At 45.8% G+C, this 27409-nt stretch overlaps 3 protein-coding genes across 3 annotated transcripts; 2 read left to right on the forward strand and 1 right to left on the reverse strand.

Annotated features, from left to right (window-relative positions):
- The first annotated feature begins 577 nt into the window (after window positions 1-577).
- Window positions 578-10510, forward strand: LOC120834805 (dysbindin). Its single transcript, XM_040203090.2, has 4 exons — window positions 578-852; window positions 8715-8867; window positions 8958-9101; window positions 9185-10510. Exons 1-4 carry the CDS (start codon window positions 810-812, stop codon window positions 9406-9408), a joined length of 564 nt encoding a protein of 187 aa, XP_040059024.2. The 5' UTR covers window positions 578-809; the 3' UTR covers window positions 9409-10510.
- A 1677-nt stretch (window positions 10511-12187) lies between these two features.
- Window positions 12188-14777, reverse strand: LOC120834804 (protein LSM14 homolog B). The gene is made up of 8 exons (XM_040203087.2): window positions 14382-14777; window positions 14088-14251; window positions 13867-13996; window positions 13579-13761; window positions 13413-13490; window positions 13097-13243; window positions 12849-12978; window positions 12188-12750 (listed from the first exon to the last, which is right to left on the reverse strand). Exons 1-8 carry the CDS (start codon window positions 14497-14499, stop codon window positions 12594-12596), a joined length of 1107 nt encoding a protein of 368 aa, XP_040059021.2. The 5' UTR covers window positions 14500-14777; the 3' UTR covers window positions 12188-12593.
- A 1543-nt stretch (window positions 14778-16320) lies between these two features.
- LOC120835559 (transcription initiation factor TFIID subunit 4) lies at window positions 16321-24638 on the forward strand. Its single transcript, XM_040204589.2, has 15 exons — window positions 16321-17569; window positions 17714-17847; window positions 18667-18765; window positions 19202-19291; window positions 19438-19560; window positions 19769-19858; window positions 19955-20152; window positions 20305-20446; window positions 20535-20637; window positions 20839-21008; window positions 21077-21207; window positions 21402-21527; window positions 22253-22309; window positions 22408-22530; window positions 23481-24638. Exons 1-15 carry the CDS (start codon window positions 16921-16923, stop codon window positions 23637-23639), a joined length of 2394 nt encoding a protein of 797 aa, XP_040060523.2. The 5' UTR covers window positions 16321-16920; the 3' UTR covers window positions 23640-24638.
- Window positions 24639-27409: the final 2771 nt, after the last annotated feature.

Consider the following 27409-nt stretch of genomic DNA (forward strand, 5'->3'; position numbering starts at 1 on the left):
CATTTTCTGTAAATTAACTAATCATTTGATTAGTCAAATAGCTCTAATTTGAGTTAAGTTTTTATGTTTTACTTTAGATGTCCCTCTGTAAATCTCTCATATCTATTTTGAGATTCTTTTAAAAAAAGCTAGTGACAGATTGTATCCATATTTAACTCTAACATGAATCCCTCGTGCAGTATGTTTTGTTCTGTAAGGGCCAACTTGTTCTTTGTGAAGAGAAAACACAAGCATGCCAATTGTCCAGAGGCATCACTTTTATTCTATTATTATCAAACCAGTTAGGAAAAGAAAACCAAATATTAAAGACGTATTTGTTGTTTGCTCATGGACCATTTCTTGACCATCACTTGACCCAAAAGAGTGAGCTTTTAAATAATAAAAAAGCAGGACAAGGACAAGAGACAGAAGAAGAGGAACGGGGAGGGAGGGGCAGGGGGGCAAGAGTGTAAAAATAACTAAGGCATGTGCCTGTCTCTGCCTGTATTTTCCACTCCGTTACATAAAACCCCTCCTTCCTTTTCCTCAGTCCTCTCCTCCGCCTCCATCGGCTCCTCCCTCCTCCCCGTCATTGGTCGGCCAGTTGGCTCCTCCACAAAGCCACAAACTTGTTCTCGCCTCATCCGAGGGGCTCAGAGTCCACCGAGGCAAAGAGGGGAAGCGTGGAGGCAGAGCAGCAGCGCTGGCGTCCGGCGTCCGGCGTCCGGCACCTTGGAGCAGTCCGAGTGGGAGAGAGGACGCGGGAGATGATCAGTGGCCTCTGCTGGACTCCCACTGATCACCTCTGATTGATTATCTCTCCAAGCAACATGAGCTCCTCGTCAGCCAACCCTCGCAGCAAACGCCTGCCCTGTGAGTCATCTTCAAAACTTCTAAACTTTGTGTCAGGAGGTCGTCTTTGAGTTCAGGTGGATCCTTTTGAGATGCAGCACGCTGGCTCCATTGACACAGCGTCAACGTGCAGATGTAGAGCGAGGCATCGGGGCGGAGGAATGATTCTCCGTCGCTGGTCGTCAAAAGTAGATATTTGGCAAAGAAACAGAAACTCAAGCTACGATGAAAGTCCTCTTTAACGTGTCAGAAGTGCAGCGCTTCATGTCAGGTGGTCATTGTCAAGTAAGAAGAGCTTTCTTTATTTGAAGTTGTCTTTATTTAGGATGTGTAACCAAACGTATATGAGGCGTATATGTTGTGTCATTGATCGTCCAATTGCAACACCAGCCAAATATCAGACAGGAATGTTGAATCATCACCCTGAGTAATACACCACCAGCACCAAGTGGAGAGTCACACTCTCTTTGCACCCCCCCCCCCCCCCCGCCCCCTCCAAGCCCCCCTCCTCCACACACACTCTTTCCACACACACACACGCTGATCCTTGGATTAGGCCCACCAGACAAAGATCCCTCTTCTTACGGGATCTCAGCGTAGTTGACTTGCTGCATCCGGCTCCACAGACACAGCGACCCAGATGGAACACACAAGAAATGAAGTTGAGTTAGTTGATCTGACTGAGATCAGTTTGGGATTTCACGAGGCTAAAAACAATCAGGGCTGGGACTCCAGAGATAGACGTCCCCCATCTGTTGCTCTGCCCAAAGTCGACTCGTGCCACATTTTGATTATTGTGGGTCATTATGTGTCAGAGCTGAGGAGTAAAGGACTGGCCTTCTGCTTGGAGCGTGGCACAGACAACAGGGTGTCTGGTGGAGAAGCAATTGTATATTCTCCACGTATTCTTAGCATAATCCCCTTTGATAGATAGAAATAAGGAGTGGATTCTGTTTAATGAGCTAATTAGTCAACTAAAAATCCCCAATATGTACCATCAGCCTCTTTACTGGATCGCACAGTAGGTTCCATCTAGTATGTATGTTAGACACAAAGTGTCTCTGTGAGAAAGCTGAGACTCTCACTAAGTCTAAGTAATATTGACTAATACAAAACATTATTTAAGTTTTCCCAACAATGAATATCTACTGTGCTGCTCCGCTATCGAGTCATTAGAGCTTAATGTCAGACCCGGATGGGAAACAAACGGGACCAAATTGGACCACTTTAAAATTCTACCACACCCCCTTAGTTTATTCAGAATTGTCTTTTTTTTAAAGTTGGATTCACAAGCTTTCACTCATTGTCCTCATTTGTTTTCCTGAGCACCTGTTTAAATACTGTAGAAGTAAGAGAAAAATATTAGAGAAAAAACTATAAACACAATTTTATCATAAAGTTGTAAAGATGAACTTAATATAAAATTGCCCAATTACACATCTAGCAAATACCACAGAGAAATATTAAGAGTCATGGTCTTTGAATAAATCTTTATCACCATTTTTGGTCTCAACCACCTGCTGAGTACGATGCCCGGTTCTTTAGCAGCTAAATGCTCCGTTATGTTCATCCTCTAGTTATTGACTTCGTCCTTTGGGTATAGAGGTCTTAAATGACCTTTTTCACATTAAATATTCATTGTTAATTAAAGGGTGAAAAACATAGATGGCTGATGTCTCTCATTGTTAAAGCAATAGGCCGTGATTACAGTTAGAAGCGTTAATACTCATACTTATCAAATTGTGCAAAGGACACATACGGAAAATGCACAGAATATTCTATTATAAACAGTGTAGTGTGGCCGGTTCCATGTGACTAAATACATTCTATGTGTGCTTGTGAATGATTATATTAAACAGCCGTGGGTAGATGGGTTAATAAGGTTCCCATCAATTCAACCGGTCTAATCTCTGCAGCCCTGGGGACATAATCCACCTCCTCTCATTAGTCCTCTAACAAATCCATCTACTCAGCTGAATCCTCCGTTTGGTCGCTCGACGATTTTGAGTTTGTTCTGCGTGTCGTTTGCGTTGCTGAGGAGGAGGAAACATCATGACTCAGACTAAAACAAAACAACAACAAAAAGGTTGGAAGCTAATGCTGCTATGATCAATGTGTTTGGGCTTGTGTGGGTGTGCAGGGAAACCAAATCCATCAAGGTACAAGAATAGAACATTAATTTAACAATAGTTATAGTGCAGTAAGAGTGCATTTCCTCTTTTGGAACCAGCAGCATCTGCTGACCAACCCACCTAAATCTGAGACATGAGTCTGACTAAAACAAAACAACAACAAAAAGGTTGGAAGCTAATGCTGCTATGATCAATGTGTTTGGGCTTGTGTGGGTGTGCAGGGAAACCAAATCCATCAAGGTACAAGAATAGAACATTAATTTAACAATAGTTATAGTGCAGTAAGAGTGCATTTCCTCTTTTGGAACCAGCAGCATCTGCTGACCAACCCACCTAAATCTGAGACATGAGTCTGAGTTGAGTCTCAGCAGACACGTCTGAAGTCCTTCCGAGTGAAAATAGCTCTAAGCAGGCCTCAGCAGCACAGAGCGAGGCAGCCTTCCCAGGGACACGAACGCTCTGAGGCCCTGACCTTGAGCCTTACGTAGAGGAAGATCTCGGCTAACCTTCACCAAAGAGCGCTGGAGTGTAATTACAGATTTATTTGTCGATGCCGTCACCCCAGACGCTCGCTGCTTTTACTGCAACTATCCGAACAAACCGATTAACACCATATTTTTTCTAGTAGGGCGTCTAGGATGACAAATCCTGATATATTGATGTATATTCTCCTACTATTTGGTCAGCTGGTAAAGCCGGCTGTGTTGATCAGAAGTCATGACAGCGTGATTGGAGGCTTATGGAGGACAGTGGGACATGACACTGGACTGCAAACGGCCCTATTGTCCGTGGGAGAGGACGGAGGGGGTTAACACCGATGTCATTGTTTGTCTTGAGGGACCGGGGTGACGGGGCTGGACACTGCTTTGTCCCAGCGAAAACAGATCTAATATGCAAATAACAGCATGCAAACGCATGCACACATCAACTCAGCCCATACGTCATTTACGCTGCTTTAAACGACACCCTAGTAAGCGGCAGGTTTTTGGAAATGAGGAAATAGGGATTTTGTCGGCAGCCCAAGAAATAAAAGCGCGAGACAGAACAGAAGTGCATCGTCTCCAAAGATGTTATGGTCCATTTCACGAGCGCGGCCACTTGTCTGTTCCACTTTAGTTCGAAGCACCGTGCGTTTCGGGGGAATGAGGAGAAGACGAAAGCAAAGATTCACGTGAAAGACTGGCTAGAAAATAGAACACTTAACACCTAATATGGGGGGGAGGCGGAGTACTTCAACCGTCAGGATGTGGTCATGTTAGTGATTAAATAGCACACTGCATTCATAGTTTCATCTGTGCTCTCGCTGTTGGAGCCGGATAAATCTTCTACCTTTAGCCAAACAGGCGCATTACCATTCTTCCCTCAGACACCATTAATTACCAGCCCACAGAGACGGATCCTAATGACCAATGTAGACTTGAAACAGCCTGCTCTTGGCGTCAGTGTAGCTGGAAGCTATAGAGACTCTCAGTAAAAATAACAAGACATCCTCTTTAACTAATGAGCCCGTGCAGAATTCATTCTGTCACCCACACCCTCGTGTTGACTCACTTTCAGCTAACCGCTATCCCGTCAGTCACTGGATTCTTTTAGACGTCCTCTTTGTTTATAGCCTTCATGCAAGTGTTCCTGCCTTCCTCCACCGGGCCTTCATCACTCTTGTTTCTGCTGTTGTGTGTTTACAGCCACCATCTTCTACTTCTTGCGCTTTCTCGGTTAAGTTGCGTTGGAGAACTCATCGATGGGAAATAAAATCGCCCTTCTGGCAAAGAGGTGAGAGTCTGTGTGAGGGAGACACGTAGCAAATTAGATGCACACTTACCTAAAAATGCATAAAAATGTCATGAGTACTTCATATGTGCATTTATTTCACAATGAGTCAATGCATTTATTCATGGAGGATGTCTTTTTCCGGTCCTACGTATGTTACACCCCCACCACGGCCGTTTAAACAGCGATGACCTCATCCAGTATTGGGTTGCCACGAATAGACGCAGCGTCTGGAGAGCTTGCTGGAGGACGCGGTGATAGTTCCCGCTGGGTAGTTTACTCTGGAGTCACAGCCCGCGAGCTGCTCCTTCAACCGACAAGCGTCTCCGTCTGGAGAGGAAGCGTCCTCTGCTCCCGTTCGGGGCCTGACCTTCTCTTAGCCGGTCACGGGGGAGCCAGCCGGGGGAAGCTCACGTACTCGTTCAAGCGCAGCGACGGGCTAATGGCAGCCTGCGAGCGACACCGAGCCCTCCTGCCAGTCCTTCACTTAGCCTTCGGATCAATGCGTTGCCTCTGCCGGTCGCGGGCTTCCAAGGCGGCTTCGTTCCAACTGGGTGTGAAGCGGCGACCTTTTCTCCCTCCAGTCCACGAGGACTCAGAGGACTCAGCGGAAGGAAGCAGGAGAGAGGGACAGTTTAACAGAGAGATGGACAAATAACTACAGAGAAAAAGACGATAGAAGAAGAAGTCTGGGGGAAAAAAAACATGGAACAAAGAAATAGAAAGATGGGAAAGAGAGAGAGAACAGGAAGGAGGAGCAGATAAAACTTAAAGAGAGAGAAGTAATACACTAGGGGAGAAATCCCCACATAAAGAAAGACACAGAGAAAGAATGAAGATTATATAGACAAAGAAATAAACACATAAAGAAAGACACAAAGAAAGAATGAAGAACACATAAAGAAAGGAAGACAAAAAAAGGAAAGAGGATGAAGCATTTGGGAAACGCCAAAGTCTGTGGTCCGAATGAGGTGTAACGGACTGTACATGTGATCTCATCAGCGGTGGAGTGGTCGGACTATTCAGAGGTCACCAGGGGTCGACAGAGAAGGGCAGGGAGGGAAGATGTATTGATCAAGGTGATTAAATGGGAAAAAAGAACTTGATAGGGAAGACGAATCGATGTGAGGATATGCATCTGTAGCCAAACTTCAGCTCAAGGCCTCGGCCTTTAAGTGGAAACAATCAATGTCGTGATCAATCAGTGTTTAACTGAGCGGGGGAAATTACAAGATAAGCAATCTGTGTAAACCTGTAGCATTTGATTAAAAACTGGATTTTGCTGGTTGTACGGCAAACATTCTATTAAAATCTGCCCATCTTTTTTTTAAAGTTAAGGGAGGATCGCCCTTCGTCCAGCACAAATCTAGTGCATTGTCTGACAGGATGTCCTCGGTTGGTCACTTTTCATTTGGCCGTGCGCCTCAAACAGCCAGCTCCTGATTGTGACTGACATCTTGCTTTGTCAGCGCTGCCCCCTCTTTGCTTCCGAAAGACTCTTGCAGGCAATATAGCGTTTCTGATTGTGCAACAGTGCAGGAAAAAGGACGCATCACACAACCTCTGATTTTTACTTCGAGACACGGAAATGTGGAGCAGTTTTGGATATGGACTTGGGCTTTGTTGATCAGATAATGTTATTGATTCTGCTGATTAACAACACGACTACTCTGTCAGGCGGCACAGCACTATTAACATCTTAACATATTAACACCTTAAAAAGCTAAAATGCTTGTTATGAGCACTCACGATGTGTCCGTTCACAGCAAAATCCTCCTGATCATACAGTCACACGTCGAGGCTTTGTTTGTCTGTTATTCCAGCTCAGTGGCTTTAACCAAACACACACAGTTATACCATGATAACCGTGTCGGTGCAGACATTTTCCACTCATCGCTTTTTGCTGTCAGTTCTGCTCGTGGACCTGCGCATTTTCACTCCTTGGGGAATCCCGGCTTCTGTCTCACGCATGCGGTCAGGCGGTCCAACGCAGGGGCCCGAGTTCTCTACTACTCGTCCTCCCTCCGAATGCGGATCCCAGAGCCAGCAGGTCCCTGCACCCAGCGGGCGGGCTGTCCAGCAGGACGGAGCAGAGCTGCAGTGGCAGGCGAGCGTCCTCGTGTCACCACAGATGTGTGGACGCGGCCTGTGGGGGAGGACTGCGCCGACGCAACTTGTAGCCGCGTATCACCAACTTTGCAGCTTTACCCTGACTGAGGCAGTTATTAAGGTATAAGCTGTAGTGCATTGGTGCAAGTGGGGTCTCTTCACGTCGTCAGAGACGGCCAAAGACGAGCCCTGGAATTCTCTCCTTTCCTGGTATGGAAAACGTGTATTTATAGAGCTGCTGGGACTGCCGCTGTCAACACAGCCTGGATAATCTTTATATTATTCCCGGTTTAGACATGGCTCGAAAGTCTCATCCGATTAGCTCAATCCATGACTGGAAGTTGTAATAGCTCTTCAAAACTGGCTCTAATGACTCATGCAACATATCACTTCTAAGCTGAGGGGTGAAACAGGATAGAAATGCACTTTACAAAGACACACTCAACTAATGCCGTATTGTGTGATTGAATGAACACAACCACTGCTGTTAATCTATGGTACACTACATGGGACCACGGCAAAAACACAAAGACCAACTCGCCAAGCTGTCCGGCCTCTCGGCAGTGTCCGAGTGGTGGCGAGGAACAGCTCTGTTAGCGGTTAGTCAGCCAAACACAACGTTAAAAAAGAAAAGACAGTGGGTGAAGGGCACTCAGCGGTCGCCGCATTGGCCAAACCACACCGCCCAAAAACTGTTTCCTTCCCACCGTGCCTCTGGCTGCAGACCGGCGCTCGCCGATGCACTCGCCTTGTTATCGCTATCGGCCCTTACCGGCTAGAGGGGTGAGGGGTAAGCCGGCAGTGAATGACAGAAAATTAAAAAGCAATAAAAGGAGTCGCACCAATCATGAGAGGTACTCGAGCGTGCAAACATAGCATGTTTGTTTGTGCGAGATTGGACGTGAACACACACACACACTCAGTCATGGATCCACACACATGACCGAAGACATAACCTCTCACCAAGGGGAGATAATAAAATAGTTCAAAGTTTGTCAGCGCGTAGTCAGGGTGTGTGTAGTAGTTACCTTTTATGGACGATGGATCGCTCTTCTTTTATGAGAAATTATATCTCATATCATGAAAATACAGCCAGGAAATGGTGGAACCGTAGCTTAGCTTAGCATGACTAGGCTAACTTCTAGTTGGCCTGTCCACAAACCCTCTAAGATCAACTAGTTAACAAGTGTCAGTTTATAGTCGTACAACTGCTTAGTGATTTAACGTTTCTTCACACCTTCAATCTGTGCAAAACAAGTGTTTATAGTTTCAGACATTTGCCGTCCAGCATGTCCTCTCTCCTCATTCCTCTTGCAGTCACACCGCTGCAGTTCATCCATCCGCTCGCACACATTGGACTTGCACTCAACTTTATTGAAATGATGCTGATGCAAAATAGCAAAGGACCTGACAGCATGCTTTTGCAAATCAAGCTGTGGATCTGTTGAATATTTGATACGTTTTGGCAAGCATGTTTTATCAGCGTCCTGACGAGACGGAAAAGCAGCTTGTCAATGGAACCTCAGTGGAAAATGGCAACAACTGATCAACAGTAATGTTTCATAATCAAGATCTATGTGACCCCCTTTCATTATCCTCAAAATCTACACAAAGAGGGGATTCTGCCTCCTGGTGTCGCACACATACAGCTCAATGGCTCCCCCTTCTGGCTATCGACATTTGACCCCTGAGTGACTGTAAAATCGGTCTCAAACTATACGTCATGTTATACAACACCGTGTTATCTCGCTGCCCAGCACACCTACGTCCAAAAATCTCCTTGTATGGTGCTTGATTGAAATGCAGCTTCCTGGTATCAGATGTTACACTTTCCCTGACTGCTTTCTAACGGCACGTGCTTGTGATTGCCAGCGGGCGGCGAGCGAGGCCAGAGGCTCCCAGATGTGGACGCGGCACAGCAGCTCAAGCTACGAGAAAGACAGCGTTTCTTCGAGGAGGTCTTCCAGCATGACGTGGACGTCTACCTGTCCTCGGCGCACCTGTGCATCCGAGACTATAAGAGGCGTGAGTTGGACTGGTTTTTGTAAACCCATTGCGCACGACGCATGCTCGTACACAGATGCAGATGATTCCCGTGCTTCCGCTCTCCTGCAGCTCCTATCGGCAGCATCTCGTCCATGGAGGTGAACGTGGACTTGCTGGACCAGATGGAGCTGGTTGAAATCTCTGACCATGAGGCCTTGGATGTCTTTTACAGCTCTGGGGGAGAAGAGGGGGTGCTGACCTCCCCGCTGCCAGGTATGGAAGCCAGAAGCAGAGCAGACATTCAAAGAAGCGCGGTGCAGATGCCTCCTTAATGATATTTTGTATCTCACCCACAGTCCAAGGAAACAACAACAACAACGAAGTCATCACTAATGGACTCCTTCGACACGTCCTTGAGGGCCCTGACACCAAGTCCCGCACATCCTCCACATCTTCAAACTCCTCCTCTGACAGTCAGACCAGCGATGCCCACGGAGGAGACGATGCCACCAGCACGGTCAGGCGAAGAGCCGTGCCCCCAGAGATAGAGATGGTGAAAGGTCAGACTCCATCATCCTAGGGAGCACCCTCCTCAAAACGGGGCTCCACCTGCGGCGCGGCGGTGGTTGACATCTCGACGGGGGAAAGGAGTGGACATTGGGACGCTCCTCGGCCACGACACACCGGTTCACACGTACATACACACTGTACATTCTGCTTTCAACCGTTCCTTTGATTTATGAGGTTTGCTCTGTACTGGTTTAGGAGGTAGAGACTTAGAACTGTAAATATGGATGTTTTTACATTTTAATCTGATGTCTTGGCATGTTTACAGTTAATAAGGTTTGCTTTCTGACCACATGGGACTTCTAGTCGATAAATTGTGCATTTTGTTTAGTATTAGATCACTTATTCAAAACTCTTCACACAGTGAGCACAACAGAAGTATATGTGGGCTAAGCTGAGGATCAATTATTATTGCTTTGGCACAAAATGCATTCAATGACTACATCTTTCAAATTTTATATCTTTTCTCACTCAGACACAACAACCGCCAAAACTCTGTGTACCTACAGGCCAATTTGCACATGCGTACATACCGTTTTCAAAACTGTTAAACTTATGTTTAAAACAATAACATCATGCAAAACTGAACGTCTCTTTGCGTTCCTGCATGATCTCTGTGGAAGGGTTGTGCCAGGTGAGGAAAGGGATGCAGAGAGAAGAAATCAGCCAACATTTATTCCACCACTCCCGTGCAGTCACCGAGTGGTTTGCAGCCCATCCCAGAATGGTGTCACCTTTCCTCCCACCTCACTCTCCATTCCTCAACCCCATAGAGGGATTCTTTTCCTCATGGAGGTGGAAGGTTCATGACCACCATCCACATGATCAAATGTCCCTCCTGGACGCAATGACTGCTGGATGCCTGGACATATCAGCAGAAGATGGCCAGGGATGGATCAGGCATGCCAGAAGGTTCCTTCCCAGGTGTGTTGCCTTAGATCACATAAAATGGGATGTGGATGAGAACCTGTGGCCAAATAGAGAAGACTGAGTAGATTAGCATTACTATTGTATCTGTATCAGTGGACGGTGTGTATACAAAGTCTTGTATTTTGGAATTACTCAGTGCAAAAAAAAAAAAAAAAAAATGAATAAAGGACATGAAATACATTGAAGCATTCTGCATCATGTGGGATTAATTCCAGTAACATAATACAGTGAATTATAAACTATGTTAGTGTTTTAGGTAATTGTTTTGTGGGTCACAAAGTGTGTTTGTTGGCTGTCAACCTTTTCTCATGTGACATGAAGTGTTTTGGTAGTTTTAGTGCATTTTGAATGTGAAATTAACTGATGTGGCGAGCTGAAAGTTGGTTAGAACTGTGTGTTCTAAGAGTTTTGAAAAAGTGACCTAAGTATTGAGAAATGTGTCCTAGCGACTAAAAAAAACTAATACAACCCAGAGCAGTAAGGCAGGGACTAGAATAAAATAATTAGCAGCTGTCTAAAAGTAAATTTGGCAATAAAATGCTTAAAGATCTGTTTTAATAATAAAGGAAGAAAGGAAAATGTATTAATGTATTTCTAATAGTCAGTTCCTGGTTATTTTGAAGAGCTCATTACTTCCACAGAAGCTCGAGGAGACAAGGACCCGTTGGGCGGCCTCATGAAAGTCCGCTAACAATTTCCACATGATTTTCATAAAGCAGATGTTAAACCGTTGAATCAAAAACAGGGAGAGTGAAACAATCTGTCTTTTGCTTCATTCTCAATGTGTCCATTTCAAATTAGTCAGCATTACTTAAAAAGGAATTTTCTTTAATAGTGATTTGAAGTTATAGTTTAAATAATGCAATGACAAAAATACATTTTTAGGATTGATTATAAAAATCAGTCGCTTCTTACCCCTTGTTTATTTACCATCAGTCTGCTTGTGTAAGTTCATGTCTCCATTAGGTCAACGTCTTCCCACAGAAGTACTTAAGTGAGCCAGTGGCGTAAAATTGACATCCTTGTATCCTTGATACAATATATACACACAAATATTCTGTACGGTCAAACACAAGTTGCAAAGCATCCCACTGTGACAATCATTTCCGTGGAAATGCGTTCCATTGATTAACTTGTTCCCCAGCGAGCAGCACAAGTCTGAAACATTGTAGATAACAAATTGAGCCCCGTAGCAAACAAACGTTCCTTTCCTGAAGTTTCACCTCTACGCAGATGAGGGGGACGGACGGCCTCAGAGCTGGACATCTACATTCCGGACGAGGATTCGCTGGAGAAAACACCTGAAGGCTTTGGCCACAAGCTCAAGCAACTGGCTTCTATTTGCAAGCCACACATAAAAAAACATTTGCTCGAGGAGTCGAACAAACTAAACCAAAAAAAAAAAAAAAAAAAAAACGAAAACACCTTTTCCTGGACTACGGAAAGAGTCATGGGGTTAAGAGAACACTTGGAGGGCAAATTCAGAAGAGACTATTGCGGTGGACAGAATCCGATTACACCAAGATGGTAAATGTCCCCGCGAAATTTCGGGTAATCTACCGGGGGAAATAAAACTTAAACGCTGCAGAAGACGTTTGCCTTCCTGCTCCAGACATTTTATGTCAATGAATGTCATTGATAGTTTTAATTTGCTGTATTAAATGTCCATTTCATCTTCTAGGGAATAATATTATATATATAAAAAATTATATTTTATTAATCCGCAAGAGGAATCCAATTCGTTTGGCTGCGTAAAAAGTTTACTAAATAAGCTTTGGTTTTCCGAAGAGCCAAATGAATTAACTTTGTTAAAGTTGTGGATTCAAGGCTGATGATAACAAGGCAAACAGTTTGAAGCATTCTGATAATGATGTTATTTAATAACAACTGTTAAAGTCCTCCACAGTTTCCATTTTACAAGGGAGAGAAAAAAAGAAAAAAAAAAAAGCAGTCCTCAGACAGAATATATTCAGCAAAAAGCAGAGCTTCATTTAGGTGCCTGCTGGCTGGCTGGAAGACAAAATTCCACAAAATTCCACATTGCATTTCACCAAGCCAACTGCAAATTAATAAATTTGCTTCGAGCATACAGCTGCTTGATTAAAATAAATTGCTCTCCCATTTCACATAAAACGTCATCAATTTGGGATTGAGGAAAAAAAAAATGTTTCCACTTTAAATTCTGGGAAAAAAACAGGAGGTACTTTTTTTTTTAAATAAGTAGAAAACTACAATATCTACAGAAAAGGTCAACATAAAGAAGCACCCTCACACCCTCCCACTAATATCTTTTGGGAGGGGTCGCTGCTCAGCGGCGCTCGGCCCTCTGCGCCCGCGACCTCTGAATCCTCTGGCTCGCAGGAAGCGCCCGGGCACGCCAAACGTCTCCATGTTCATCTTTTTCTCCTCCGCCCAGGTGGTTCGCCTGCAAGTTAAAGTTTCCCAGGTTAAATATATAGTGTTGAGCATAACACACAGAGGTAACAAAGACAAACCGCAACAGTTACATTGTCACATTGTCACCTGGGCTTAAGGTCGGAGGAGATGTTGTCGAAGAAGCATTTGGCTTTGTCATAGTACTTTTCTCCCAGAGCCTCATCCTCCTCCGGCGCACCTTGGCTGTCCGGGTCCTCTCCAGAATCCACCTTCTCCACTGCAACGATTTATGAAAAAAGCTAAATGCATACAGACACACGCGCGCACAGATGTTCACACCCCAAATTTAGCCATGAGTTGTTGTCACGCGACGTATTCTTTGAAAGAAAACATACCCACAACCTCCTTAGTGAGCTCATCTTTAAACTGAGCGTTTGCAGTTTCGAAATCGAAATCTGACTCAAACTGCAAAGTTGTGGCCTTTGAGTTTTTGACAAGAAGTTGGCCTCTGCTGCGATTCCTGGACCTTCGACTGCCGACACCTGAGCACCAGAAACACTTTTAGACAAAATACAATGAAACAGTTTTTGAAAACGTTCAAAACAGGTTAGTCAAGTTGATATTTATAAGTCTTACAGCGGCATAATGGGACTTTACTTTCAAAACTGGACCCTTCCTTCCGATAAGACAGTAAATTTCAATTTTTCATACCTTGTTTTTGCCTTTGTTTCTGGTTCTCAGCGCCTTGGGCTTGGACCTTGGCTGCACTTGGCGGAGGGGGCGCCCGACCTAAGCGCAAATAAACGTAATGTTTGAGTCTTTAGAGGATCAGAAGCAAGGCACGAAACGTTACGAGCCAGTGTTTAAGCGTGCTCACTGGTGGGCACGTTCTCCTTCTGGGCCGGGCTGGCGCGCTGGTTCGGACGAACAGGCGGTTTGCTCGCCGGTGGCTGGGTCAAAGTCTTCCCTCGTTTCTGGGAGGCACTGACCAAGGGCACCGTCTGGACAGCCTGCTCGACCATGGGGGCCCTTCTGGCCGGGATGCCGTGAATTCCTGGTACTGGAGGGAGCAGGAACGTACATGATGGGTTTGGATCAACAGCAGAGTGAGAATCAGCCACATCAACATTTAAGAAAACACTGATATTTGAGGCGTCCGCTGCACCTAAGCCCAGTGCTGCATTGTACTGCTGGTTGAGTAGAGAAGTAGCAGCCAGCTGGTTGTAGGTGGGCATCATGTCCCTGTATGAACTCCAGCGCGGGTGATAACCAGCAGACGAGTTGCCAACGGATGACTGGAACCAAAGATAAGCAAAAGCCGCCCGTTTTAATCAATTGAGTAATATATGACTTTGCATTTCCACGTCGCGGAGGGCAATTACACACCTGTACAATAGCAGGGTCACGAGGTAGCCCGTGGTGAGGTTTCGGTGGTTCAGACACGGTGATATCTTTGATGTCACTTCCTCTGAAGATGATGTATTCATAAATGTCATCTTTAGGCGGCGCTGGTCGATCTGTGTGCCGGTCCTCCGTCCCATAGGATTTAACTGTTGGAAAAATATAAAAATGGTAAAAATAAAAAAAGTTGTTTGCCTACACAGCATACCGTTAACATTAGGACCGTCACAAAGCGACCATTAAAAGAGAAAGCACGTGTTGCATCGCCTGTTAACCCACCTTTAGCCAAGGCAACGGTGGACCGATCGGTGTCGACCGACGACAATATTCCCTCATACCGCATCTGCGCCTTGGATATCAAACTAATTTTACTGCCGATGTACGGGGTGCCACTCATGTTGGCAGCCAAACAAAAAAAATGCCTTTACAAATTCAGAATACAGCGGCTAAACCAGAGAGCAGCAAAAAAACACGGCAACCCTCACGCATGTGTGCGATCAATCAGCGCGCACCTGCGCCCTTTGTAAGATTGTCAGGCGCGCACCTGCGTGTGATATTGGGTTCGTTTATTTCGCTCACCGGCGTATACCGCAAAATAAAGACGTGGTGGAGTTGGTGGAGTTTAGAGGCCTGATAAAACCGGACACTCCTCTTGCAGTGAAGGCGCGCACGTCCGGAGAGGCTCGTGGAAACCGTGGAGGAGCCTGAGGGAGACCGCAGCGGTGGCAAGTGGTTTAAAACACTTTTATTTAATTCTCTCGATGACACAATTATCAACACTTGATCCATTTGCACCACGTAGACCGCATGCGAACCAACTATGTATATACTTAGTATTATATGAGGCTATATTACACTACTCGAGGTATTCAAGGTACATTTGGGTATTCAAAAGAGAAGTAAATTAGAACAGATATTGGAAAAATTGACTTTCTCCGGGTGTTTAATGTACACTGCAGTTAATGTCCAACTGTATAACTATATATATATATAAGGCTAGTATGTATCATAGTATAACAAAAAAAAATGATATATGATACATTTATAGCATATTTATAAAGTTAAATGGACATTAAACACCTGGAGTGGGTAGTACTTGTTCCAATTAATGTTCCTTAATTGAAGGTGATAATATAATATATGAAAAGTGTATCCACCCACCAGAAAAGGACTTTATCGTAGAATTGGGTCTCATAGCCAAACCTCTTCCACTGGACATTTCTAACTACACATTTACATTTTGGATATATATATATATATATATATATATATATATATATATATTACAATAATGAAAGAAAAAAAAGTTTGAATTGCACACGTCACTTTCACTTGTTTCTTTATGTTAGCTGGTGCACTTTATTTTTAATTTTTAAATATGTCGTCACTTGTCACTTTGTCTCTTGTCTGTTACTTGTTCGTTAGTGCACTTTATGCTTAATATTTTTCTTTTTAACTTTTTAATATTTCAATTTTTAAACTTTATTCCCTTGTTTTATACTAACCCATAGCCTTAGCCTTATTCTACCAACCCATTGCATTAGCATTTCATTCCACTTTATTTTATTACTTGTGCACTGTTGTCTTGTCTGTCTACTGTCGCGCACTAACCGCCAAGACAAATTCCTTGTATATTTGACATATTTTGGCTAATAAATGTTTCCTGATTAACTTTTAGCTTGTATTCATTTATTTTTAAACTAACCACGGCCTTATATTACTAACCCATAGCATTATAGCATTATATTGTATCCCTCTTGCACTGCTGTCTTGCCGTCTGCTGTTATGCACCAACCAAGTCAAATTTCTTGTATGTCGAACATTTTATGGCAATAAATGTTTCCTGATTCTGCACCAATTTATTTATCAAAGTCCTTTTAACCTCATCATTAGTCCCATGACTGCTGACAGCCCTGTGGGCTGCAGTGAGGCAGGTGTGGCGCCCTCCAACGCCTCCTAACAACACGCAAGTGAATCCAAGCTTCACTTGTTGGCCACAACACTGCAGCCATCTTGCCCCGCGCATCGACAGTGAGTAAACTGAAACATTTGGGTTGTTGACTTGTGCCGAACCACGTTGGAACTCTACCAATGCTGACGCGCTACAATTCTGTAACCGCGCCGGCATTTGGGTACAGCGTAAACCCGTCGGCCACTGTGTGGTATTTGACGAAGGCAGTTGGTCTCCGGCACGGTGTTGTTCCGTCTCACGCGTCCCCGGAATGACAGCTGAGGCCATTGGCACCGCCCCTCGGAATGTGGCGCGGCCAATCACAGCTCGCCGAACCACGTTGCGCGGGGGCGTTCTGGTTGTGGTGCGCATGCGCATGTCAGGCGGTAAGTCCCTCACTTCTCACAACGCTCGCAGGAGAGTAAAGATGGCGATAGACTCCGATCCGCTGGATGAGCCTTTTTTACACACAGAGGTGAATAAAGCGGTGGTTTGTCGTCCCGTACAGTCTGTAGAGTCACAACTGTCGTTCTTGTGCCACAACAACCACTGGTGTAGGCACGAGGCAGCCGGTAATTACATGAATGTAGTTCCCCGGACAAGGGGGTAGCGCGAGCTAATGTCCAGCTGGGACTCGGTTCAGGACGATTGTGGAAGCAGGTACGCTGTGACTTACTAACGTTGTTGTCCCCGTTGTCTCGCCGAGTGTCCGCGCGCGAGCTTACTGAGAAAACAAAACAAAACAAAAACAAAACAACAGTGTCAGCGTGTTGCCACATCTCAAACTCTCAAGCGCGTTCCTGCTCCCCGCTGAAGAAGTTGAAGTGCAGGTGGGTCTCGTCACAACGACGCCCCCATGGTTCGGCCATGGACGCGTCGACGGACTCCACCACGGCACGCGACCCCGGCAAAACACCTGTTGTCAGCGGCGCCGTGACTTCTCTGCCCGACGCGCAGCGGAAAGCGTCGCCCCGCTTGGCGCAGACTTGCAATGGGAGCCAAATTATGAACTCTCACGATTCAGGAAGCGGCGGCTCCCTCGGTGGCGCGAGCGGCCCCGGTGCGGCGAAGTCCGGTGCGGCGTCGCCGTGCAGTGTCATCCAGACACAGAGCGTTCCCTCCGCGGCGGCTCAGCCCGCGATCCGGGCAATGGGACCCCCCGTGACGCTCGTCAGGCCGCCTGCGCAGACCGCGGGCTCCGGAGCACCTGTTATCGGGAACAATAGCGGGGTCAGCGCAACGGGTCACCCGGGTTTGGGCTCGCAATCCCCGCTTGTAAACAATCCCCCGTCATCCCAGCCGGTGTCCGCGAGCGCAGGGTCGCACGTAATCAAGGCAGAGCCCCCCGCAACGGTGATCGCTCGTGGGGCAATCGGCGCCGTCCGGATGCCGTTGGCGGTGGCCGGCGGTCCCGGCGGGATCCGGGGTCCGATGCCTCAGATGTTGGCCCCGAGGCTCCCCCAGACCAACCCGGGACAGCCCAGTATAGGCCTGCATAACATCCAGCTCCCCCCAGGTGAGTGAAGTCATTTGTTCGCTTACTTCACCGATTCACAAAATCAGTTTTTAATTTCCGCTTGTCTCTGATCGGCGGTGTAATGATTATGTTTCCTCTCAGACTCCCTAAGATGACACTAAACTGTTCTGATTGATGGTTCAGGGATGGTGCTCGTCCGCAGCGAGAGTGGACAGCTGCTGATGATTCCTCAGCAGGCACTGGCCCAGATGCAGGCGCAGGCGCAGGGAGGCCTGACACCTCGGGCCGCTACGCCAACAAGCGCGCCTCCCGCTCAGGTAGGAACCCCTCGTCTGCCCTGGTGGAGCTTTGTGCCGTCAACCATTGTGTTACTTATGCCAAGGTCTGTGAGTCCCTGCACAGCAAACCATCCCGCCTAAAGCTTAGGCGACTGCTTGTCTGTTTGTCTGGATACCACCCTTCCTGTGTGGAGTTTGCATGTTCTCCTCGTGGCTGCGAGGGTTCGCTCTGGGGGTCACGTTCTTCTGTGACTTTAAATTGCCTGTAGCTGTGTGACTGAGAGTGAATGGTTGTCTGTCTCTCGCCTGGTGTCAGCTGGTATGGAATCCAGCCTCCCCGGGACCTTCTAAGTGTAAGTGGTATAGAACATGACTGGAAAACCATACATGTCCTATTATCAAGTTCTCCACAATACAATTTTTTAAATTGGAATTATTTCAAGAGCATTTCAACAATTTACCGACAAACAAGCCACTCAGGAAGTGCCGTCTCTCTCTGGGGGGCAAGTGGTACCGGTACCGTTTTGGAAAATGATGGAGACCGTATCATTTTCACATTTAATAAAATCAGTGAACTCACAAAAAGCAACAAAATAGATTTAGCAATTTCCAGCACTAAGCTTTATAGAAATGAGGCGAAGTGACATTTTTAACTAAAGATATGTATTTAACCTTATCAATTAACATTGATTATATTCAATCCCCGATCAATAAATCTATATATCAATGCAGATAATTGTCATTATATAAGTTGTGATTAATGCTAAAACTAGCGTTTTTATTTCTGTAATTTAAGATGTCTTCTGGTTTGATGAAGCTGTGTGTGTGATGACCATCACATGTTGTGTCTTGTGTCAGGCTCCTGGAAACATCAGCAGACAAGTCGCCCCCGGACCGATCCGCCAGAGCTGCGCCGCCCCAACGACCACGACTCTTCACAGACCGCCCGTCCTTCAGGTGCGTCTGTCTGTTGGTGTCAAAGTAATTCTTATTATGGTCCCTTGGCTTGTTTGTCGGTAACTTGCTCATTGTTCAGTATGACGGATAAACAAACTGCCCCATTCCCTTTTTGACACATGAACTGTTAATATCATGCATACGTTATCATAATGACACCAGAAGGATCTCATAAGTGCATTTTGCGTCAATGGAAACGATGCAGACTCTCATATTTTAAAAGCCGTGTTTTGTGCATGGTGTGAATAAATGTTTTTGAGATCGGTCCTTTTAAAAACATGCATTTAAGCTATTTTGTACCTGACATTTGATACACATGACCGACTTTGAAGCAACTCTAAATCCCACACTCTGCTGTGACGACTTGAAACGTGCATTTGGAAACGTGTGAACGTCCTAAATAACATGTTCACGGCGGAGATGTATGTCTTCTCAGAGCCCAGTTGGGGCTGCAGTACCAGGAATCACCCCCAGGGCCGTCAGCCAAGCAGCCGGGACCACAGTTGCCTCAATTACCATGAGCAAAGTGAGTAGTGGATTGGTCCGAGAGATCCGGTAGAGTTGGCTGTCTGCATGTCAGATCACAAAGGAAAGGAAAAAGATGCACAGCATGGGTGTTCAGAAATGGAACAGCAAGTTGTTTGTAATCTGAATGCTCTGTATTTTTTGCAGGAGACCATCGAGAACGTGAAGAAATGTAAGAACTTCCTGTCTACATTGATCAAGCTGGCCTCCACTGGGAAGCAATCTACAGAGACTGCAGCCAGTGTGAGAGAGCTGGTCAAGGAACTGCTGGTGAGTGGGACCTGCTCACAGGAGACGCACACGGACATGTCACTGGCTATGGTCGGTTTCTCTTTTAAAGTAGATGCAGTGAAATAATACAATTGACCTAAAAGTTCAAATAAGTAAATCCCAGCTGTCCTTTTTGAAAGTGTAAGCAGCATCTTTACTTGCAAATGATAGTTCTCTCTCTCAGCTCTATCTCTAAATATTGTATTAGGAGGGCAGACTGGAAGCGGAGGAATTCACCAGCAGATTGTACAAAGAGCTCAACTCCTCACCCCAACCGTACCTCGTGCCTTTCCTCAAGGTAAGGTTCTATTGTCATGTTTCCACCCATCTACCTTCCAGGTAAAATGATTCAAGTGCAATTCTGTGACGTACAACTTTTTTGTCTTGACTTTAGAGAAGCCTCCCGGCTTTGAGGCAGCTCACCCCAGACTCCGCCGCCTTCATCCAGCAGAGTCAGCTTCCCCAGACGCCCTCGGGTCCCGTCCCCTCCACCTCGCCCGTCCCCACCACGGTGGTCCTGGGCAGCCCAGCGCCCCGCCTCACTGCTCCGGTCAGCCGGCCTCCTCTCCAGCTGGGCATAAGCAAACCAGTGGTGAACCAATATGTCTATTACTAACTCAAATTTAAAACTCTGAGTGGCATTTATGTTTCCACTCCATGACCGTGTACAAGAAAACATACATGTTTTAACATCCATGTTTTAAAAAAAAAGCATAATCTTTATGTGGAACTTTATCCATGCAGGTTATTCAGTCCCAGCAGCCGAGAGCAATGTTGAAACCTCAGGTAGCCTTACCCACAACCCCCATGGGGACTCTCAGGAATCAGGCCCCTGGCCGCATCATGCTGGGACAGCAACAGGTCCACCTGAAAGGGCTGCAGCCAGGTGAGGGTGTCCATTTGATCACACGCTTGTCTGGCTTTCACTGGAGGACCTTTTAGTATTCATTGAGATGTTTTTGTCTCTTTGCCAGTTCTAGTGAGGCCGGAGTCGTCTCCTTTTTCTAAACAAGTCTCCGCTGCTTCCTTGAGCCTGGCTCAGAGGAACGCGCTGAAACAGCCGGGTGCCACTTTCAAGTAAGACCAAAGACGACAGAATGCAAATGCTTTTTAAGAGTTTTGTAGGTGGCAAATGTCCTTTCGAGATCTCGTCGAACTCGGCCGGCAAAATAAATACTGTATCTGATCTCAATGAAAGAATACTTATAAATGTTAAAAACAGTTCATAGTGGTCTATCAGAGTTTCAGAGCTGTCTTTTGCCACACCTTTGTTTGCAGAGATGAGGACGACATCAACGATGTGGCCTCCATGGCTGGAGTGAACCTATCTGAGGAAAGCGCCAATATCCTCGCAACCAATTCTCGACTAGTGGGAGTGGTGACACATTCCTGTAAGGACGAGGCTTTCCTCTCCTTTTCCGTTCTACAGAAGACAATGCAGGAGATAGGTGAGATGCTTTTAGCATTTTTGACAATACGGCATCCATCTATCTACTCATCCACCTTTCTTCTCCAGGTCGGAGGCACGGTGTGACAGACCTGGGTGCAGAGGTGGTGAACTTTGTCTCCCACGCTACTCAGCATCGGCTTATGGACCTGTTGGAAAAGGTTTCCCAAGTGGCTCTACAGAAAAACCTCAACTCCAAGGTTTGCTCACGGCATTGTTTAAGACTCGTCCAATGTTTTCTCCACACGGTTTAGATCGGGAGTCCCCTGTATTAACGATGCTGTCTTTAGCACGCAAACGCGGATACGTCGTACACCGTTCTTTGTTTCTGCTCCTTTCTTTTTTTTTACCCTTCTATGAAAGTTCACATTGTTGCATTGCTGTGTGTCGATAGGAGGATGGCAAGTATGAACCGAGCAGCAACGTTCGTGCTCAACTCAAGTTCTTCGAGCAGTTGGACCAGCTGGAGAAACAACGGAAGGAGGAACAGGAGAGAGAGATCCTCCTTAAGGCAGCAAAGGTGCACCTTCACTCACAGCTAATCATGATTATAAATCTATTTCTAAAGGCTGTTGGTGAAATTCACGTTACACAAAAGGGTCATGTGGGGGGAGAGGATGTGAAATGCTGTAGTTTCAGAGACCTGGTGTCCAATAGAGTGTAAAGAAATGTTGACTAAGAGGTAATGGTCGTTTTACAATCCACTCCTTTCTTGAATTAATACTGAGATATAATATTTGGTGTAAGATTGAAGCATCTTATGTCCTCTTCAAAACATGCACTTTGTTCTCATGACGTATGCAGCAGGCATTGGAGATCCTCTGGGATGGAATATAGTTTCATCCATATTTCCTTTTCATTTCAAGGCCTGTGTTGCATCTTTGTCTCGATGAGATCAACCGCTTTACTTTTAATAGCAGTTGTCATAAGTGCTGATTTGTTTGGCCTACATTTTGTGTTTTGGTATGCAGCAGCTAATGTCTTCTCCAGAGACGCATTCATATTCCACAGAGTTCGACTAATGTTGCTAACGATTGATTTGGAGTCACCCTCAGGAAGTTTGGGACGTAACTAAACAATTTCTAACAAATTGTGCGATATATCAAAAAACGACACACGTGTGTGTTATTTTATTGAAGAAATGTATAGCAAGAAATGCTGTATTTCTAAATGTCCATGAGACTCACAGGTCGATGCAGAATAAGCTGCTTACATCGGTTATTAATGAGTCTTCTCTCCTTGCAGTCTCGAGCTCGGCAGGAGGACCCAGAGCAGCTGCGTCTGAAGCAGAAGGCAAAGGAGGTAGGATGAGAGGAGCAGGACGCTCCTCTAGTGTCGGCTTCTGTACGTTTTCGCATTGCATGCCGGGATTTTCACGTGGTCATGTGTGTCCTCTCCAGATGCAGCAGCAGGAGCTGGCTCAGATGAGGCAGAGGGAGGCCAACCTGACAGCTCTGGCAGCCATCGGTCCCAGGAAGAAGAGGAAGATTCTGGACTCCCCATCCTCCTCCTCCGCCGCCGAGGTAACACTAGTTACACTACGCTTCCCACGTGGTGCTATTTGTCGTGGGCCAGCTGGATAAAGTCCTGAAACATTTTAAGTGTGAAATTTCTGCAAAAAAAAAGTTAGGAAGGAGGCAAATTCCTTTTCACAGCAAGTGTGTATACATACATACACACATGCATGCATGCACACGCACATCCACATGCATTGGGGGTTTCATACTCGCCACATAAAGTCTTTTACTGTTTGGATTCACTGGGGAGCATTCACAATAGCAGATGCTGTTCTCTGAAACAAGCATTGAACCACTCTGCAATAATTGAATTCCCTCAGGAAACACTTGTTTACTTGTACAAAAGCTGCAGTAAACTAAAGGAGGTCTTTGTTTGTACACTTTCCCGGTCTCCAAATGACACGCCTTTCAGTTAGTTTTCTACATGTAGACTTCTTTATCATTGTTATTGAATAATACAAGAAGTACAGATATCTCCGAGTTCCATTGCATTCTGTTCGGTCCAATCCATAAAAATAACATTAACGGTATTTTTCTATTAGCAACAGAGGCTGCAGGACTTCCTGAATATTCCATTGCTGAAAATTCGAAGGGTTCATGGCAATTGAAACAAGAAACTGCTTATACTGAAATTGTCAAATATCTTGCTTACAGTTCTTATTTTCAACACACAATATTTATTCTGCAGTAACCCATCTACTCTGGCAGAGTCATAATGGTAAAAAAAAACTCCTCAATGTTTATGACAATGCAGAAAAGGAGCCGACAAGGCAGCAAAACTCCCAAAAGCTTCCGTGTGTCGATGCCTGGCTTCAGCCAGAAACGGTCACTGCTGCTTGTGATGGAGACACAAAATGCACACAAATACAGCCTTGGTCTACTCCTCTTCGACATGTCATCTAACCTCGTCACTGTTGACCTCTCTTTCTCCCGCCCATCTGTCCCTCCTCCTGCAGGCATCGGGTCCCTCTCTGTCGGGCGGCGCCGGCCCGTCGGCCTCCAGACCCACGCGGCAGCGCATCACTCGCGTCAATCTCAGGGACCTGCTCTTCTGTTTGGAGAACGAGCGATCCACCAGTCACTCCCACTTCCTCTACAAGGGCTTCCTCAAATAGGCTCCACGTTGGACAGATGTGTGTGTGTGTGTGTGTGTGTGTGTGCGCGTGTCCAACTCAATGTGGGTCTCTTCCCAGTGACGAGGAGGACTTTTTCTCTGCTCGTTTTGAGGCTTTTCAGATGCCGCTGAAGTACAGTAGTGACCCCGTTGGACGGCCTCTCTACCTCCCCTTTATGATGCCTATTTAGCTTCAGAGCGCTCGTGGACTGATGCTGTCGTTGTCCCTTTGCAACCTTTCCAAAAGCGCAGTAATGGATTATGTACGTTAAGAACAAATTACTTATTGTACATTATGCACTGTCTCACAGGACAGTATATTTTAGATTTGTATGTGCGTTGAAATCAGTTTTTAAATCAAATTGTTTTAATGGACAAGACTAATCTTAATTGAATGATTTTATTTTTTATTTGTTTACTGCATTCATTTAAGGTCGCCTTCCTAACTATGAATAAGCCATATAGCAATTAACCCTGCTGTAACTCATGAAGCAGTAGTTCACTCTGTATCTGTCATCTCCATCACCTGTTCAATATATTTATGTACTAAACTCCATCTTAAATGAAGGTTGGTTTATTTAATTTCATGTGTTTTCTGTAGATTAAATCCTTATTCTAAAATGCCTTTACCTGCATAGGATATGTTTAAGATCACTTTTGTTAGGTGTATAGATTTCATTGAGTTTGTTTGTTAAAATAAATAGTTTGCCATGTATTGATTTCCAAAATTGTAGGTTTCAGAAAGTTTTCAACCTGTTGCTATGGCTAAAGTGCATCTAGATTTCTATTTTTGTAGCCGCCCACTAACACACATTTAGACTTTTTCAATAGTGACTGACTTTGTCCTCTGACTCTTCAGGACACAAACACAATCTTCTTGTATATTTATACATGTTAAACATTTACACATTGTGTTGTAGATAATTGAGAATTTATCCACCCTGCATAAAGAAGAAATCATTTCTCTATTAAATAGTTTGAATAAATAATTTTACAGTAACTGGTATGGTTTGGTGTTTAAAGCGATTTCAGGCAGTTCAACTGTTGTGTGATTGTATTTCCTGACGCTAGGGGTCAGCATTCCATCATCAAACCATCGGGAACTCCATTTGGACCGACGAGACAGAGGCCTTGAACATGGACGAGCTGAACGCCTCCTAATTCCTTCTCGCTGTTACCTGTTCACAGATAATACCTCTTAATCCTCCAACATCTGCAAAGCCACGTGTAGTCCACACCGCGTGTCCCCCCCCCCCCCCCCCCCCCCCCCCCGGGCACATCTATTGGGCACACCTCCGATGAGCGTGACACACACACACACACTTTGTGCAGTTCTGCGTCTTGTTCGAGTCCGTCTCCATTATCGGCCCGACACAGCTGCACCGTCTGCTGCAAACATCCACCAGGCCCCCGGGCTGGGGGACAACTCGGCCCCTCTGCACCGGCACAGATGCCCGTGACTGCGAGCAGCTTCCGCATGTCCGTTGACCAAAAAGGAACAATAAGGGTACATATGGAGCCATCAGTGGTGATGAGCCACGCTTGATTTTCTCTAATGAAAGTGCGCCTGGGAGCCACTGGGGGGCAGTTTTACCACACTGACGGGTTTTTCCTGCAGCTGAAATGCTCTTGTTACATTTGGTTGGGTTTAGTGTTCACGCGTTCATGCTCGGCTCTGCTGGACAATACAGGCCACAAAGCGAGTCTGTCAGGCAGAAGCAGCCTGGATTGCTTGTTTAAACCCAGACTCTGTCATGAGTACGTCGCTGGCATGTCCCGACGGTCTGGCTGCTGGTGGTGCTGGTGACACTGGTCAGGCCTCGACCCTTAGTGCCTCCAGCCCGATACAATATATTTTTCCTGGTAATCCTCCTCCTACCCCTCAACACCGCTGCTCTTTCAAAGTTAAGTCCACATAAGCTCCCACTTGAGTGCCAGAGGCAGAGCAACAACAGGGATGGTGCGGTTGCCTAGCGACGTCTCAGTCGCTGCACCTGAGGGTAAACACCCCGACTCTGCCAGTGGGAAGAGGAGAGAAGTAACATCAGTTTCCCTCCAAGACATTTATTAAAAGGGGGCGTTGTTCATTTGTTTGTTCCATTGTTTTCATTCCCAGTGAGAGACGATATAAGAAACCATACATGAAGGAAGTTATTATTCGTGTGTGTGAGTGGGAGGCAGCAGGACTGTGCCTCCCTGCGTCTGTTGGTCTGTGTCTTTGCTGCGGCTTCTTTTGTTTGGATCCAAGATGCGGTTGGATGGCTGGAATAGTGCTTCTCAGCGGGGGGGGGGGGCATCGCCCTGTTGTGATAAATCTCCAGTCTGGAAATCATTGCTTGTTTACGCTCACAGAGGGTCTGGGTTTTAATGATGGTTGGAGGCTGATGAAAGCCCCCCCCCCCTGCCCCCATAACTCACATGAATCAGATGCTTATGAGAATCTTTATTAAAGGTAAGACGCCCATAGCAAGACAAAGAACAGGGTTGTGACATTCGTTCATTGACATTACTTTGCAAACCAATGAATTCAAAAACTCCATTTGTAATCCCACCATATTCAGGCTGTGAGACTAATGCAATACTAAAAGTCAGTTAATTAATTTCATCCCTTTTAACGCCTCCTTGCATATTGTTGATTAAGCTCGGAGCTTATGAATAAAACTCCCCCCGAGGAGGAACGCGGGAATGTGATTTGGATGAACTGATGTGGCACTTTATTGTCCATTTAGATGCACAAAATGAATGAATGATTTTCAGCCTTTCCTGAATAATAAAACCCTGCAATATAACATTTAACAACAGTTCATTAGTTTGCACCTCCTTTAAGTCCATTTCCTGTATGTTTCCTGTGTGCCCTTGTTCCACCCGGTTTAATGCTGACTTTGGGACTCTTTTGTTATGGGACCAACGGGGCCCGTCTGCTTTGGCCAGGAGACGCTATAATAAGGCCTCTGTTTATGACTGCTGCTGAAATGGGTTTGTAAGTGTGGCTGAACCTGTGAGGTATTGACACGGGGGTTAATAGCCTGTTGGCCTCTTTAATGGAGTCGAATCGGGTCAAGCAGGAGGCACTGTTAGCCAACAGGACAGAACGTCTCCGTTTATTAAGTAATCTCCTCTATGAGGCGGGACGGGCTGTGAAAATGTGCGCACACACGCACACACACACCTCACACAGAGAAACACGCACGAGAGCAAACAAGCCGGGGTCCTTGAAAAACAAGGACGGTTACGCTGGTGGCTTTGTGAGGCGCTACTTGGGCCCCGCGGTGCTTTGAGCTACGTGCTAGCATAGCAACACTACAGGTGACCAGATGAGAATGGGCGGAATTGGGTACCGGGGAGCTGGGAGTGGACTAAATCCATTGTTTGGTTCCCATAATGGAAGCAATGGTCCGTGGGTATTTCCCTCACCAGCTCCACCAGGTAGTTGGAGTCATTTTATAGGCTGCATGTTCACCAGGTTCTGGGACACTGGGCTCCATCTCAGCGACGGCAAATGTTTCAATTCAATTCAACAACGTCAATCATCCGAATAGTCGCAAAAGAACTAAAAAACTCAGCCAAATAAAGAACTACGTTGAATGTCTGCAAATTGTGGATCAGAGAAAAAACTAAACACAAATGTTGATGACTGAGATGAACTTCAGGCCCGAAAATTCATCTCACCATGATGCACTTTGTTTCAGAAGATTCCAAAAGACAAAACCGTGAAAGGAATTTTTACACGCACACAAACACAAGAACAGAGGCGTTGAGCTGAAGCTAATC

This window comes from Gasterosteus aculeatus, chromosome 17, assembly GCF_964276395.1.
Source record: "Gasterosteus aculeatus chromosome 17, fGasAcu3.hap1.1, whole genome shotgun sequence".
NCBI lineage: Eukaryota > Metazoa > Chordata > Actinopteri > Perciformes > Gasterosteidae > Gasterosteus > Gasterosteus aculeatus.